Here is an 18,838-nt window from a genome sequence, read left to right on the forward strand (position 1 = left end):
GCGTCCGTTGAATACTTAACGGTAATAACATGACTTATATTAACAAACTTGAAGACATAATTAGACTTATTCCCTTAACTGCGACTGTCCTATAGCTATATATAATAATACTTACGATACTAACCATATTAATAAAAGACATAAAGTCGTTAAAGGAATAAAACGACAAGTTTTATGTTGCGAACTATTAACCAATAACAACACCGTATGTTTTATGTATGTGTACTGTCCAATGGAACAAATATCTCAGTGGAACAAACACTGTGGAATAAGGCAATAGTCGCTTTTAGTCCTATTTTATTTTTCTAGTCATTATGGAACAATACGAAAAGTACCTTTATGTAAAAATATATCTGTACTTAGTCGTTAAACTTGGATGTATTTTTTGAGTTGAGATTACTTTTACCACGTAGGGTGTACGAGACGATCCTTGGAGGTAAGAGGATTGTTTTCAATTGTAGCGAAACTAGTAACGTCATCTAAATATTTTCTTCAGTAAAATGTAGGCCTCAATGTGCCCTCTTATCAGTCAATTCGTAATAGCGATGTGAGTGACGAGTTCATTTTTGTGGAAAAGAAAAGCAAAGTTGATTAAAAGATTAGGCTACTTCCATTCTAAGCAATCAATTGCTAAGATTTTTGTGTTAGTGGCTTTGTATAATGCTCTATTTACTTTTTAATGGCGTGGTGACATTAGACAGCATACATGTTATTTTGCCGAACAAAAAATAAAAATAAGTAAATTGGGGCAAGATGATTATGGTTTTTGTGTACGAGATGATACGTGGAGATCATCTTGTACTGTATATATTGTTAACGTACTATTTTTATTGTGTATGTTTTTCTGCGTACTGAAACGTCTTAATTAAATAGATTGCAATACGAATAAAATAGTAGAAGACTGGATTTTGTTTACATGATCGATCTCGATTAATAACAAATATAAATTTTTTTTCTTGTTTTAGACCAGGCCGCGTAACGCGTAATTGTAAAAGAAAAACCATTGGAGGTGGGTGGTCGGAAGACTATGATCTAAAGAACTAGAGGCGTAAAAAGTAGGACGCCAAGTAGATCGGCAAGTAAATAGTTAGCAGTAGGTACGCGTTATGTCATTAAAAAGACGGGCTAAAGGTAAAAATAAAGGTTCTGTCAGTTCAATGAAATATTTAGATGAGAAAAAAACTGTTTTCATCAGATGTGTTAAACAGGAAATCGAGCTCGTAAAGTACATTAAAGAAATGGAGACGAGGATGGATATCAACTTGCCATAAAAAACAATATCGCCCACCCTTAGGATATAAATTAATAAGAATTATTTGTTCGAAAAACGAAAGTTCCGTAACTGTTGTTTCATATCCCTAGATTAAAGTTGTTGTTTTCATTTGTTCCTACCAAAACCTAGAAATTTTCCTAAATAGAGGCAAGATGATCCCCTGGATCATCTTGCCCTTACCCTTAGTAATCCCCTACCTTTAGACTCGTAAAAAATGCCCGATAACTAAAATTATTCCTTTTAAAAACAGTGAGTTATGCCCTTAGTGCAACAAGAAAAACAACGTTAGAAGACTTCTAGAGAGATGTCCTATAGATATGTTATGAAATCGATCGCGCTGAAGCCAATGGTGCAATAAAAACAAAAGGGCATAACTCGTCTTATTCCGTTTTTCGTGGAGGCACTGATCTATAAAACGATTTGGAAATGATCGTATATACCTACAATACTGATAATTTTTTATTATCGCAAGCATGTTGTAGAATTCAAACATCGTATCATATTATTGTCGTTCATGATTTTAATACCCTTGCAGAATTTCCTACCATAAAATCGATAGCAAAAATAATATACAAAACATGTACTTTAGGGATGCGCAACATTATTGTCAGGCGCTAACAATAAACTTGTGTAAAAACACAAAGCACTTGTAATGAAGTGTAGGTACCTACTTACGTACATTCAAAAATGTCTACATAACATAATATACCATTTACTAATGTAAAGTAGAAACTTCCGTTTTATTTCAGTTAATTTGTTTCCATAACTAAGCGATTATAAACACTCATAATGCAACATAATATGTGAATGATGTAAGAAAACAGATGCAAATTGCTAGGTGTGGCTACCACTCGTAGATCGTTACATGAACATAGACCTATATATCTCTTGTAGAGGGTAATATGAGTGAAATGCGAGTTTACCTAATCAACGATTATATAGGTACTATATATTTTTTTTATAATATTAAGTGACGGCACGAACAAGTCGTGCGCCTGGTGTTAAGCGACATGCCTATCCATAACAGTTGCAGTGTCATTCCGAGCTTTAAATCGCAAATATCCTATGGTCACTGCCACTACGCCAATCAATCACCCTGAGACATAAGTTGCCAAGTCCCATGTGCCTGTAATTTGACCAGCACCCTTACCCTTCCAAATCTGTACGCGGTAATGCTCACGTTACTGCTTGGTAGCAGAAATAGGTAAGGTCGCAGTACTTCCCTGGACGAAGTCTTCCACAAGTTGCTTTACTGCTACAAAAAATATAATTAAATTATGTAACTAGCTTAGGTGCCAAGAAATTCTCAGTTATGTTGTTATTTTAAAAAAATTGTAAAAAATAGGAATGAAAGTAAGGTTAATAAAGGTAAATTAAGGCCAGCGGGCAAACCTCTGTCCTTAACACAGTCAAATCATAATTATTCGTAATTATAACATCTGCTAGAACCACCTTAGAATAGACAAATCAATAACTAGATCTAAAGTGTATTTTGTAAATATATTTAATACCACCAGCTGGTGCTTGCGACTTCGTCTGCGTAAAATACTTAAGTAGGTACTTTGAGTAGCCTACTGTATACTATAATAAGTTTCACAGTTTTGCTGGTTCTCCATACAAACCTTTAAGATTTGTTTTTGAGACAAAAAGTAGCCCATGTCCTTCTCCGAGGTTCTTTCTATCTTTATACCAAAATTCATCGTAATTGGTTTAACATTTAGACGTGAAAATGTAACAGACAGTCTTAAAATCATAAGGAAGAACATGACCACAAATAAAGTTACCAGAAAGAGAGTATGTAACAAATTGACTGATGGGACTAAAGTTTATGATCTCATCCGTAACCAGAGTAAGGCTCTTTTTTTAATTGTTACATTTTACAAACTGAAAAGTTAGGGGCTGAATACAGTATAAAAGCTATGAATATATAAAAATCAGCATAATTTTTAGCAGCAATAGAACTCCTTGCGAAATAGCTCGTCCAGTGAAGTACTGCCATCTTACCTATTTCTGCCGCTAAGCAGCAGTGTTAGCATTACTGCGTTCCGGTTTAGAAGGGTAAGGGTGCTGGTGAAATTACAGGCACATGTGACTTGTCAACTCATGTCACAGGGTGACTAGTGCAGTGGTAGTGCCCGTCAGATCTTTACGTGTTAAAGCTCTGAGTGGCACTGCAACTGTCATGGACAGGCGAGTAGCTTACCATCAGGTGCACGACTTGATCGTCTCGTCACTTGATATGGTAAAAAAAATGCCAAAAAAATTTTATCAAGAAAATATCTAAAGATAAAAATAGTAACATTTGGATTTGATTGTAGCATCCTGTTTATGCATAAATTCAAAAGATAAAATAATTTAACATTTCCTCTTTTGATTTAGATAATCAACAATGGGTTCACTTTCAAATGCTTGATAGCCAGTGATCGGAATTGAGTGTTAATTTACCTAAAGTACGAATGGTTTCTTAATATGGACATATCCCATTTCATGATATGATGACTGTTTGGATTTTATGAAGTGTTTTCTTGAGATGTTGTTTTTCTAAAGTAGGTAAACTTGTTAATTCAATAGCTAAATGTAAATGCTAGCAAACACCTTAATATGGTGAAATGTGTTTGAACGAGTTACCTTTTTTTAACCGACTTCAAAAAAGGAGGAGGTTCTCAATTCGACTGTATGTTCTTTTTCTTTTTTTTTTGTATGTATGTTACGCGATAACTCCGGTATTTGTGAACCGATTTTCATGATTCTTTTTTTATTGCAAAGGGGGTATTTCCATAGTGGTCCCATTTCATTTTGAAGAAAATCATCCACCTCTAAGGGTGGCTTTTCACGCATGAAGATTCATTTTTTTAAATAGCGCCTTAACTTTTATTAGGAGCAATTATTTTAATGCTTGATTTTGCTATTTCTCCAATTCAAGGCGTTTTTCTCTCGATATACTTTGAGTAGTGAGAACCAATTTTTATTATCTCCAGTGTCAAGTCTTGTATAGTGGCGAACTAGGGGATATTTCCATAAAACTTAGCAAATAGACAAATAGACGTAATTCCACGTACTTTGGAGGTCGGTTTTTTTAGTACTCTGAGATTATTTAATGTTTATTTTCAAAATATTCCGAAACGTAGGTTACCTTATATTAGTTTTTAAATGGCTAAAGTATTTAAATATGTATTTACCTAGAAACACAACAACAATATTATTTTTTGAGACAATAATTTGTAGCAAATACTTAATAAAAATAATAATTTGTCCCTAATTTACTCAAATTTCAATAAATAATCATGTTTTTATCAACAGTTTTTCTTTTAAAAGGAATCAAAATATAGCTAATCTAAATGAAATGTACGTTTTTAGCTGAAATCGTATAATAACAGACTTGGTCTCCCAAGTTTCAGCATATTATAGCGATTACAAAACTCAATGTTACACTTATGCATATACTGTACCTCGTAAAACTGGTAGTACAAGTAGACTGAAGACATGAAATAGACCGAATGTGGGTGGTAATGTGTGAAGAGATGGACCTCTACGTAGGGGACGTCTTTAAAAAAAGGCCATATTACAAGTACCAAAAAATAAACGAGCATAGCGGGTGGAAATTCATGACATCTGCTAAATGTTTACACCACTTGGATACAGGTGTGAATGTATTATGTGTGTTTATGTATGTATTTGAAACTTATTTGAAGACTTGTCGCTTAACTGGTTCAGTTGGGCTAGCACGAACAAGCGCGACTTGCGCGAGAGCGATTATGTCGCTCGGTGTGGCGCGAGATGTCTACACGACAACAGCAGTATCTCGCGCTTTATGTCGCTCTCGTGCTAGTTGCGCCATATCGTGCTAGCACTATCGTATACTGATTTAATTAATCGAGAATATTTTACAATTAAATTAGTGGATTGGGAGACCCAGTGGCTGGCAGCTACTTTACCCATTGTACTAATATAGCAATACCAAAAAGGGAAATGCCAACGTATTATTTTAATTTTCGTCCTTTTATTCAATGTATCTTTACAAATAAGCAGCTTACACTGCAAGAATTTTAGGTAAGCACTTTCTTTAATCAATAATCCTCAAAATAGCTATCATGTTATCATATCTAGACTGTGTTAAATTATTTTTTTACGTAAGTTAATTCAGACTAATTCGAATTTATTATCTGACATCCTTCTTAATGTTCATTAAAAACATGTTTTGCAAGATTAAGAAAGTATGATGAAGAAAGTATGAAACCATGATGTTCAATTATTTTTGTGAAATTACTCCACTTGTATGTTATAACTATTAACACAGAGATAGGACACTAAAAAAAGTCTCTAGCAAACCGTGTCAGACGCTACGCCAACTAGGAACCAAATTTGCAATGGAGACATGCAATAAACAATTGAATTGAATTGAACATATGTCTTTTTATTATAAGACACCGATTTTACTGCCGTTATAACAAAACTTGAACTACCATAAATTTTATTAGACTCCGTTACTAAATCGATTTAGCAATAACTTCCAAAAGAATATTATTCAAAATATAATTTTCGACTGGGATTCCATTCCACACAATTTTTTGCACCTCGAATAGTATCGAAGTGTGTCCCGGTCATTCTCGGACTAGTGTTCACAACCTAATTTCCGTGGCAATTTTTATTTTTTAAATATTGAGTTATATTATCGTGTAATTATTAAATAATATTCCACGATACAATACTCGATTATTATATAATAGTGCACTATAAAAAAAATCGAATATTTAAATAATAAAAATTGCCACGAAAACTAGGTAGTGAACACTACAAGTACCGGCTATGATGGCCGTTTTGACAGATTGCAATAGTGAGGCAAATCTTAATTCATTATCGAAAAAAATATAATGAAATGCGAGTCGCATCTATAAGTTTTTAGATTTATATCTAGTACCATTGCAAGGGGTAACTGATTTAAAAGTTATAATAAAACGAAAATAAAAATATTTATTTCATAATATTGTCAATTCGAAACTGTTTGTTTTGCATTGAGCTTTGACGCGAGTTTGCCTGAGGTAGACATTGACGATCGTATTAGATTTCATTATTAAATTCCGAATGTCGAAAAATAAATGCCGAGTTGTGTCGTAAAATTATATACATCCATAAATTTTACAACACGTCACTATTGACAACATAGAGTATATAACCAGAAATAGAGACGAAATAAGGGTCATATATTCCTGGTAACACATTAGCGATACAGCTCTTATAAATATCAACTCTCGTTTGCACTGAAATATAGACAGGCCAACTACTGACCTGGGTGTACGTCTCCGTATATTCCAAAAAATATTCTGTATTTATTGTAATAAAGATAATATCTCTAACAATGCCGTGCTGTGATATTCAGTGGTGTGGGAAAAACAGCAAAATATCTAATTACAAAACAAACGGAATCACATTTCATCAGTAATTAAATATTAAATTTGTAATTTTGCAATTTTCGTCCATTATAGCAAAGCTCAAGTTAACTGGTCGATTTGAAGTGAAACAGTTGACGACACCCATTGACGACACCCGTCAATTGTTTCGAACTCGGGCTAGCCAATCGGAGCGCAGTTGTCACAGTAATGATATGGCAGAATAGTTTTCAAACAAATGAAATGACATTTCGTCTCTATTTCTGGTTATATACTCGATGATTGACAACAACGTAGTTATGAATTAATACGGAACTTGATGAGCGGACAAACGTCAAAACAGCCATCATAGCGTGACTTATTAGCGTGCCATCGGTACTTTAGTCTAAGAATGACCGATCCTATCTGAGTAGAAATCACGCGGGGCAAAAGTTTATACTTAAGAACTATTCAATAATTGTGTCAAACAGTTCGTTGTTCGTCAGTTTCGATTATCATAATATTAAACCTTACTGGATTCGAATAAGTATAATTTTTTCCCAAAATGTATATATTAAAGACCTATAATTTCGTTGGATAATTATATCCAATCAAGATTATATTGTCTTACTATAAGATAGTTTACAAGTGTGTGCGTGTGGCGACATTGGTTTTGATACTAATGCCCACAGACCACATGCCGCTTGTTACAATTTCCCGTAGATTGTTGTTCCGTGGGTATCTCACATATTAAAGCAAAATATATATATGTACCTAGATAGGTATAATTGCACGATGCTATTGAACGTACTTGACAATGAACGACACGCCCTTGACTCCGCAATTAGAATACCCGACTACAAAGGATACATCTGAACACACTATGCAGGTAAAATCAGTGTAACGACTTTACAATTTAACCGGTTGCTTTGCAATAGATACCAGCAAAGTCACCAGCAGCATAAATATGAAATAATCATAAAGTATAAAATGTTTAGTGGTAAATAAGTTCATATTTAGAAAAATTTGTATTGCATGGCTGAAATTTAGTGATTGTTGTAACGTGTACTAACCTCTGTCATTGCGGAATGATTAAAATTTCTCATAGTAAAATCTTAAATTGTTACTAGGTGTGCATAGCGGAAACGGAAAAAACCCCACCACCTGCTCTCATCATACCTCAAGAGCAACTACCACCAGGGGGCCAATCGCGCTAATTGTCAACGGTAAAACCAAAACGAAACCACAAACGAAACGTCGCTATTGTGACGCATTGCGTACATTTCGTATAGGGCTAACTGTCAAAATTAAAACCAAAACTACACCAAAAACGAAACGTTACGCTACATTTTTTTTAAACTCATTTCTATTAAACTCCTGACTGATACAGCAATTGCTAGGCGTGTCGCTATCTACATCCACACCCACGACTTCAGTACATTTACTATGAGAACCCCTTTTAAGCCACGACAAAAGCAACTGCTATTTTTATACGGACTTCAAAAAAGGAGGAGGTTCCTCAATTCTACTGTATTTTTTTGCATGAGTGTTAGACGATTGCTCTACTGTTTGTGAATCGATTTTGATGATTTTTTTTAATGAAAAGAGGATACCTCTATATTGGTTCCAATTGAAGAAAGTATTCCACCTCTGAGGGTAGCAAACTATGAGATGAATCTGGTTTCGTACACTTTCCAGTAACCAATTGTTACTTACATATTATAAGTATTTTATATGGTGTATGTAGTTGTATGTACATTACCTATTATGTCGGTTTTTTTTTCAGTTTATTTATTTATTTATTTATTGTTGAGTTTTATATTGTGGTCAGTGGCTCCCTCGCTCGGGCTTGCTGAAAATCAGCGCCACGAAACGGTTTAAAAAAAGCCTTTTGTGGCTAAAGCTGAGCAAGTCCCGATTGCACCAGTCGGGACACGCATGACGGTGAATTAGGTACTGCGTTATCAATTGTTTGAATTATTTTTTTTATTCTTTTATTTGTATTATTATTATATCATTATTTATTTTAGACTCTCAATTCTCCGAGGGCCTAAAAGATAAATTTGGAATTGCTATTATTATTATTATTGTTCCTCTGTTGTTTTCTATATATGCGTGTCTGTGCTTGTGTAATAAACAGTTTTTTTTATTTCGTTCTTTCAATTTCAATAAAACTTGGCACATAGACGTAATTCCACAAACTTTTGAGGTCGGTTTTTTTGTAGTCTCTGTAGCCGCCAGACCCAAATGAAGTTGATGAGGATCTCGACGAGCTCGTAAAATTAAAGACGATTTAAGTAGACTGTAATATATTGGCAATAGGTTGCTGGTTTACGGGAGTAGTGCCATTGATCGTTAAACAGTGGTGGTTTCTTAAAGAAGTACAATTCAAAAGTGAGCGTCCTTTTTGACCCTTTTGAGTTCATACGAAAAGTTCGTTAAGTTGTGGTAGGGGTGAAATAACATGTATGTGGTGTTAGTCGATTGGTTATGATTGATTGGCTTACTTAATGTTTTGAAAGTTATATTAAATTTTACTACAAATTCAGTTGCGTTTGCAACAGTCTCTGTGTTGAGATTATACCATATACACATTTTTAATAATATTAATAATAATATCGTTTATTGCAAAACATGTTGCTACATTAGGTCTTATAGTAGTTGGTAAAGTATCAATCATGTACCCTGTAAGGGCGCAGCAATGTCAATTTTTAACATAATTATTAATCATAATACGAGTATTACGAGTATTACAATGAAAATAAATAAATCTAAGCAAATATATTCAGAAAGTCAATTGACATAATTTTAAAATGATTGTTATATTTAAATTTAAAGTATTTTAAAAATAAATCAATTTATCTATTAATAATTAATCAATTAAACATTTGTTACTTATTGTATAATAATAATTACATTTGTCAATTAAATCTTCGTAATAGTTGCGTTTATTTACTCCGTGATATTATTATTCTACGTTTATTTTATTCAATTACTTATATAATCATAATATCATATTTTTGTAATACAGATAACATATTAACATTACATTTTTTTTATAACATTATGAACAATTTTTCTTCGTCACTAAAAAACTCCTGCAATGAGTAGTAGCATTTTTGGGACAGATGTTTAATAAGTTGGTTTTTAAACATTTCTAGGCCATTTATCAATTTTAAAAAGTCAGGGAGTGCGTTATAAATTTTAATTGACATAGAATACGGACCCAAGTTGACCATTTGCAGTTTTGAAACTGTTGTTGCTAGCCTGCATTTTGGTTAAGACCCAATTTTTTTGAACCACAATACAGAGGATATGCATCCAAGTTATTGTTGACAATAAGACACATTTATAAAATATATATACATGTTAAAGTGAAGATATTATATTTAATGAAATACGATTGGTAAACGAGTCTATATTGGCGAGTATGCAAATACATTTCTTCTGTAACGCAAAAACTTTTTTTGCGTCAGTGCTGTTGTCCCACAACGCAACACCATAGCTAAGCCAGGCATGAGCATAAGCGTAGTAAGCGCTAGTTGCTGTCTTAAGCTCAGAGCATATGTGAAACTTGACAATTTACCAACAACTTTATTTACACGATCCTTCCAATTTAAATTGATGTCGATATTTATTCCCAGTAAGCAATGTTGTTAAATTTATAAATTAAGTTTATAAGGTATATATTTATAGCTTATTTTTCCCATGTGATTGATTCAACACTCACTGTTATGCTGAATCAACCAGTCACTTGAGGTTGTATCGACTTCTCAAGTCATGGGAGAGAGGATGGATAGATAACCTAAATATTTTTATAATAAAATGTACCGCTACTCGTCAATATGTTATTAAATGCTTTTTTTTATCATCAAATGACGTGACGAACAAGTCGTGCGCCTGATACGAAGCTACACGCCTATCAGAGCTTAAAAGTGCAAAGATCTGAGGAGCACTATCAATGCGCCCGTCACCCTGAGACATAAGTTACCCTTACCCTTCAAAACCGGAACACAGTAATGCTGACATTACTGATTGGCGGAAATAGGTATGGTGGCAGTAATGCCCTGGACGAACTCTTTCGCGGACGGCCTTATTATGTACTAGTATTTTCCAGATTTACTACTAATGTGGTACCCTATTTCCAACAAAAAAAGAATCATCAAAATTCGTTCACAAATCATGAATATACATACAAAAAAATTCCCGATAGAAAAAAAACAAAGTTACCTCGAAATTTTTCAATAGGCATAGGCTTAGAATAATAACGCATAGAATCCTAGCCTGCACACGCTAAGTGAGGCAAATTGAAACGCTCCCAAAGGGCCTACACGAGCGGGCGGGCCGTCAGTGCTCAAGGTCAACTTGCACCGCGAACAGCTCCAGAATTTTAGCTAAAAATGACGAAATGTGCGGCAAATTAGTGTAAAAATACGTCAGACAAACATAAAATAGATACTAACATCACATTCCACAAGGAAGTAACGCGTTTCAACTTGTATTTTTATATAAATATTCACTAAAACCGAAAATTAACCTACTACTAAAACTAGCCTACATGAATTTGATTTTTGCCTCACTTGTGACAGTTCGTTTGATATGAAACTATCATTCTATGCGTTATTATTCTAAGGGTATTGGTATATTCAATACTTTACATATAACAATGATTTTTTTGTATATCTGCTGAGCTGAACTAAATAGAACACGTGGCGTGAATTTTTACTTTGGTCGTCGTAGATTTCCACGATACGACGTTGCATCGCGAAACCATGCCGCGTGTTTATGTGCCCTCAGGTATCTTGTGTATATGACTGTACCTACCCAACCAAGAAAACACGTATCGCAATGGAACCGACATTCTTATCTATACTGTTTTATTTTTTTTTATTTATCTAGATTGGAGTCGAAAAATGATTAATGATTTTATTTCTTTTTTGTTTTTATATGTATTTGGCATAAATACCTGGCAAATAACTAAAATATCTTTTATTACAATAATTATTTGTATAATTCATCGTAAATAAATAAAATAACAGTAATCTTTACTTTGTAATAGTACTAAGTATTAAATCCCGCTAGATTGCGAAATTCTTACACTGTGCGGCGTGTAAGAATTTCGCAATCATTTCGGATCTATATCGCGTATAATGTTTTTTTTTTCAAACAAACCAACGTTACAGGTCACGACACACTGAGATGGTAAAGTCATCAACCAGCTATGTCTAATATTAATAGAAAAAAAATAGCAAAAATATTTCATTTCCTATTAATAACAATAGAAAAAACTGAAATCGATATGATTTTTCTGTTTGCCCAATTTGTAAAAGCTTTGGTTACTAACATACTGCCTCGTTTTCAGTAACATGAAGATTATGCAATGAATACTAAATGGCAAGTTCCATTCACATAAAATGTGTTTACGTAGTCCGTAAAAATATCTTGTTACGATAATTATCACTTTATTACAAAGGGCATTTATATTATCATGGAACAATAGCAATGCCCCCAATAACGTAATCAACATTTTATATCGTTAATCTTCAAAGAATAACATTCACGTCTATATACTTTATCGAAATATGATAATGCTCCTGCGTGACTTTTCACGATATTTAGCTATATTTTTTGTTTTCAACACCCTGAATTTTGTTTTCAACACCCTGAAAAGTTTTGCTTTATAAAATATTAAGTAGATTGTAGAGCCAAAATAGAATTTAGGACGTACATTTAAAGTACTAGCAGTATAGCAGAATAAGGGGTTGCACACGCACATCATAGCAGCACCACACAGTAGAAAATAGCAGCGCTGTTAAAATAGTAGGAACATCGTCCGAATATCGATCGGCGGCTGAGGTCGTAGAGCAGTTTTGTTTTACTTTTTTATTTTTCACAATTCTGCAGTTTGTGCAAAATTTTACCATATTTTTTTTTAATGGCGGGTTTTTGTAGTGAAATTACAGGCACATGGCACTTGTCAACTTATTCTCAGGGTGACGGGTTCAGATCATGGCGATTGAAAGCTTTGAGTGGCACTGCAACTGTTATGGACATGCGTGTAGCTTCCCATCAGGCGCACGACTTGTTCGTCCCATCACTTGATATTATAAAAGTGACGTGGATGACTGCGGTATGTATCTACCCCTATGTCAAATGTTCTTGAAGTGTACGTATTGTATCCCATATGTCATGTTTCTCATTTTTAGAAATCTAAAAATGGAACGCTGTCTGTTTGAATAACAAAAGAGTTGTTTTGGAAACGACGTACCAAAACATTATAATAGCGACGCGACTCTGTGCAAAGATAATAAACCGGTCGTATTTCTTTAACTGTTCTCTCTCACATATGTAAATACGAAATTTAAAGCAAGATTGTTATTTATCGAAACCTGGTTGTCGGTAAAGTTTCCCAAAACTCTTTGGAGACAATGGTGTCCTTCAAAAGGGGTTTGAAAAGAGCCCTAAAGGAATACAAGAATACAAGATATTTATTCGCTGAAAAATGTAGTTTACAATGGTGTTATAGTATATTATTATTAGATCGTACATTTCACCAAAACTTGGCATGCGAATATTTTACACAATTCTTATTTCAATCACGCACAGTGGTTAAATTTTACATTTTATGTTATCATTTAAAAAATCATTTATATTGTAGTCGCATTGTGTAACTAACAAGTTATGTAATTTTATTTTAAATTGCCTACAATTTAGTTCTTTAACTGCATCTGGTATTTTATTAAATAATGTAGGGTAAGTAAGGGTTGTAAGTAAGGTTGTAAGGGATGTAAGGGTTGTAGGGTAAGTAAATAAGGGTTGGCAACGCGCTTGTAACGGCCCTGGTGTTTCAGGACTTCATAGGCGACGGTGATCGCTTTCCATCAGGCCGTCCGTATGCTTGTTTACTGCCTACTTAATAACACATATATGTATATGTACCGACGCCAATGCGCTGAAGTTTCTATGTATATATATTTGTACATACATATCATCACGCGTATCTCCCACGACAAACCTCCTTCGCCTCCTCCACTCCCATCAGTATGCCCTTTTATAATACCAAGCGAACGGACGAACTTATAAGTACAGGAATAGGTTCCATATTTAAAAGTACAGAAATAAATTTGTGTTTGTTTTTACTTTCAAACACCTTGAACGTATAATATACATAAAAAAACCATCGAAGCATCTCCCTTTTCTAACATGGTCACTTCATCATCTTTCATACCAAACCGCTCTCTTACTACACTGATCGGTATTCTGTTCAGAAGACTAATACCGTTCGGTAATACATTTAGATATTTGTACGGAAGGATTTATAGCAAATTTATTTCTCGTTTTTTATGTAGCCTCTGTATTGTAAAATGATTTTTTTATTGTTTCAACTTTGCAACAATAGTGCTGATGATACGAACTCAGCGCATTTAAGTTTTGAAGACTTTTTAAATTCCATGGCGAAAATATTTCTTGTAGTAAATTGTTTGTATATATCTCTGATTGACTAGCAATGACAGTTTTAGGTGTTCTAGCAAAGTATATAAATCTGTGATTATTGAACAATGATATTGATAATTAATAAACAAAAACTAATCATATTTATTAATAATATGAAAATTACATCCGGTAAAAAAGCTTTTTATCGACAATCTCCTCCATTCTTCGAAACTAAAACCAAGTACAATCTTGATCAATTAGTACAATTAAATATTTACCTGCATATGTATTGTAGGAATACGCATTTTCTGTCCATTGTGGCACAAATTCGAACTTGTAGAAACGGCTACGCTGCCGGCTATGTAAAGTGGTCCCAACAAAGAAACGCCTATGGCTGTGCCTACAGGCGAAGAAAAACTTGTACCGAGCATTTTAATGCAAAAAAAATCACTTTAAATTACATTACATAAAAGTTTCTTAATTGTTTGTTATCTTTTAAGCTGATAGTTTTATTGCCAATGGTCTATACGATGAATAAAACAGCAATCTCATAAAGTTGAAAGTGTTTTGGACGAAAGTGATTGCCTTTTCGAAATTGTTCATTGTTTACGACAAGCGAATGAAAACAAGGTTTTTTTAAATAACACTAAAACGTTATCAACAAGATTTATAAAGTTTCTATGCACTAGATTTTAAAACCTTCAGGATTTTTCACTTGGTAATTATCACTATTTACGTGGCTTAGAAACATCGGAAAAATCAAAAAAATTAATTAGAACATGTTTTTCTTTTGTAAAAATTTGAAATTACTACACACTTGAAAACAATCTTGACACATTTCTGTGAAGTAGTCAAAGGCAACATCTGAAAGTTTCTAAGTTGTGATGATAAAAAGAACGATAATGTCAACTTCTGATATAATCTTGTATGTATGTGGACGAACCGATAGGTTTATCTTAAATTTTAACTTATAAAAGATAATTTGCTGTGAAAAGGAAAAATTTATATTGTACATTACGTAATGTCATCCGATGTACATAAAATCTTATACCTAGAATTCTCCTTAACATTCCTACGTTTTTATGGGTGTGATTTTATGAAGATTCAATCAGTTTAATGCAACCATTAAATTCATCTACAATCAGCTGAGTAAAAAGTGGACGCGGTAAATTTAAAAAAGTATAATATGCTTTATGCGATATACTAAAGGCGCTTTGTATTAATAACTATAACAAACTAGTGGGGGAATTTCGCAAAAAAATAATTGAATATCATGGTAGTAAACTCAATAAACTCATTAAAAACAAAAATAAAAGCGAACGTAGTAGTTGTAAAGGCTGAGGGAAGAAAAATTTTCATAGATTTCTCACAGATTCTACGGCAAAAAAGTCGTCAAAAACCAAAGACAAAGATCTGCAAAATAGAAAAATTCGTAAGGTCTGCTGGTTCGTTCCGTAGCTCAGTTAGGAGAACACGGTATATTGAAGGCGCTGGTTCTAAACCAATCTCTCTTGGATTTGGAGCATTCGTAGCGACATCTCTTTAAAATCGTCTCTTTAAAACTAATTTGTTTGTCTCTTATTACGACTGAGAGACTATAGTGCTCTCTTTAGAAATATTTAACAGCCTCTGTGGCCGAAGGGTTACCATTTACGACTGCCACGCAGAGGTCCCAGGTTCGATTCCCGGTGCTGGGAGAAATATTTGTAAGCCAAGGCCTACATTTATCTCTCGTCTCTCGTGAGTTTGGGTGTAATTTATGGTAGTCTTTATGCCTGTCCATGGCACCCGCGACACAGGATTTCCCTCGTGCGGAGCTATGTTGAGTGTGCGTTATTATTATTATGAGTGAAGGCTTCAAGTCCCTCTTCCCCCGGTGTTCGTCTTACTCCTACATGGACTGTACACTAAAATAATCTCCAGAGTTCTAATAATAAAAAAAGTCGCCATTATTTATGGTGCAACCAAATCATAAAATGTCATGAAGACGTAGTTTCTCTACTTCCTCTAGTTTCGATACCGTTGTATATTGTACAGTTATTTGTTACAAATATATTTTATATGTATCTAAATATGTGCCCTCCTAGAGGCATGACGTTTAAAATAACCTAATAAAAAACGTAGTAGGCATAAATATCTAAAAAAAGTTAATATTATGTCTTGAAAACCAGTTTATGTACCGCCGGATGTCTCTCTTAAAAAGTATAACCATGGACATGTAAATCAAAATTACTGACAGTTTTAGAGTTACACACAGCGATGCAAAGCGTGAAACGCGCGATCGCAGCGCTACACATGCGATTTATAGGCTATTGCATCACTGCCCGCCGACACTCTGAGTAAGGCCTAAAGGTAGACGACGAGCTGCTGCATCACTGGTAAATGTCGCAGTGTGTAACCGCTTTTATGGTTTCATAGTACAGTCAATAGTAGATTAATAAATCTTGGACTTTGGACCTAGTAGTTCAAATTGACAAATCTAATGTGCCTGTAATTTCACCAGCACCCTTGCCCTTGTGTTCCGGACACAGTAATGCTGACATTAGTGTTTGGCGGCAGAAATAGAGGCAGTACTTCCCTAGACGAACTCTTTCACAAGGAGATCTACTGATATCAGATTTATGATTTAGAATTGTTATTGAACAACCTGAAAGAGATTAATTAACATGCTTTAATTTTTTTTTTGACGGGTTTTTTACTTTCACTTTTTACCATTGACAAAACATTTTTATTAAAACATCATTCATCGTGTAATAAACATTGTTATCGTTATATGAGTGCGCATCATAATATATCGTTTACATACTTTATATGGCAAATTTTTATCGTATATGTTTCATATTTATGCCATTATCAATATCGATTAATAAATCCACAATTTCCTAAGATTAAAATAACGATTATTTTGTCGACTTTTCTCTGAAGTTCTAATAGTAGGTATATTAAGGTTGGATCATTTGTCAACATGCCTTAGCGTTGTCGTCATAAATAAGCTGCAAAATCAAGAGACCTGGCCTGATACAATACAAAAACCAAAACCTGGCCTGGTCTAATACAAAAACCACGAAAAAAATGTCCCAAGTCAACCTATTTAAACGTAGTGACGTGTAAAGGAATATGAAAAAGCTAAAACGTTAGATTTAAATTGTAATGTCATCGCAGTACTGTCTAATTTTGCTTGCTTCGCTGTCAGTCGAACAAACGAAGACTAAAGCGTGAATGACGCTCTGTATACGATTTTAACGCCCTATAAGTTCGGACACTTTTTAGCGCGGACCCGACGTCCATATAATTGTAAGTCAATGGACCTGACGAAACAATTTGAAAGACGCGTTCAATCTGGCGGTCCTTGAGTCTGTGCATAATCTCGCCGGTCACTACTCTAGCAGCTACAATTATGGCTATACCGACGTTCCCCCGAATAAACGTGCAATCTCGATATTTTGAAATTACTTTTGTTTTTTTTTTGGTGCAATAAAGAATAAATATAGTAAACGTTCTATTTATATAGTATATAGATACCTAAACTGTATTTTTCCTAAATTTACTGACACGCAAAAAAGTAAATAATCTATTAAATGTAAATCAAATGTGTTAGAGGGAAAACTTAAATATAAATAAAATACAGGTTAATTTATATCCATCGTTTAAGTCATACATGTTTAACTGACTTCAAAAAAAGGATTTTCATTTTTTGTTGGAAAGAGGGTTCCACAGTAGTAATTCCATTTAAATTTAAAGAAAATATTCCGCCTCTGAGAGTGGCAAACTAGGGGATGCATCCGGTGTCGCGCACTTTCGGGTAACCGATTTCAAAACTTAGCAAATAGATGTAATTCCACGAAGTTTTGAGGTCGAAAATAAATCCATCTTTTTATTTTTGCTGTAGAGTTAGTGTTTTAATATTACTAACACGTTGACTTAATCCCAAGTGCGTGTAATTTCACCAGCACCCTTACCCGTCAAAACCGTAACGAAGTAATGCTCACATTACTGTAGGGCGGCAGAAATGGGTAAAGGTGGCAGTACTTCCCTGGACGAACCCTTTCACAAGGAGCTCTATACCGCTACTATAGCCGGTTGGTATATTAACATTAGTAGTAGTAATGTACGAATCAAATTACGAAAGCCTCAGTTGTACTAGTCGACCTCGAATTAAATAAGTAACGATATCCTTTTCCGCGCGGATATTGAGTTGACATATCTATCGACACGATTAACGTCCTAATACCAGATCTCTAAGACAATATAACTACTTAAATTGCATAAAAAAATATATAATTAAAACGACCGAAGCCTGTCTTGCAAGAATCGTAATGTATAAACGTCTCATCCATGGGAAGTGGTCGAGTCTCGGAGGCTCGTAACATTATTATTATCCTCAACCAGTGAGGTCTCGGTCATGTCCCCAGTTACGTTTATACGTTACGATTCTCGCGACGACAGACCTCCGACGTTTTAATATTTGTAGGTGAGAGGTAAAGGACCTTAAGTCCATATTTTGGAATTTGCAAAATTGCTTTAGAATGCTAAAAATCACGCAATAGTAAAAGACATTAGTTCCTATCGTCGCTTGTTATTTTATTGAACATATTTTTAAGATTGATTTTAAATGCTTAATAAAGGACTATTCACATTATACCGTCCCAGACGCGAGCCGAGTCACGTACGAGGCTCGGATTGGAAATGCAGCCTACAATTTATATGAAGTGATTCACATTACAACGTGTCGCGTCCCTGTTACGGACGAGTGACGCCCGAGCTG

General features: G+C 34.2%; 1 protein-coding gene across 4 annotated transcripts in view; it reads right to left on the reverse strand.

The window, feature by feature from the left end:
- Positions 1 to 18,838, reverse strand: part of LOC113234053 (facilitated trehalose transporter Tret1) — a 110,587-nt gene that overhangs the window by 4,362 nt on the left and 87,387 nt on the right. Inside the window, exon 1 of one of the 4 annotated variants that reach the window (XM_026469282.1) lies at positions 14,352 to 14,512. The exons of the other annotated variants lie outside the window; for them this stretch is intronic. Within the exon in view, the coding sequence (XP_026325067.1) occupies positions 14,352 to 14,504 (153 nt within the window). The 5' untranslated portion in view covers positions 14,505 to 14,512. Of the gene's footprint in view, positions 1 to 14,351; positions 14,513 to 18,838 lie in introns of those variants that run through there. 4 annotated transcript variants of the gene reach the window in all.

Source organism: Hyposmocoma kahamanoa, unplaced genomic scaffold, assembly GCF_003589595.1.
Source record: "Hyposmocoma kahamanoa isolate Upper Pololo Valley unplaced genomic scaffold, ASM358959v1 81, whole genome shotgun sequence".
NCBI classification, from domain to species: Eukaryota; Metazoa; Arthropoda; class Insecta; order Lepidoptera; family Cosmopterigidae; genus Hyposmocoma; species Hyposmocoma kahamanoa.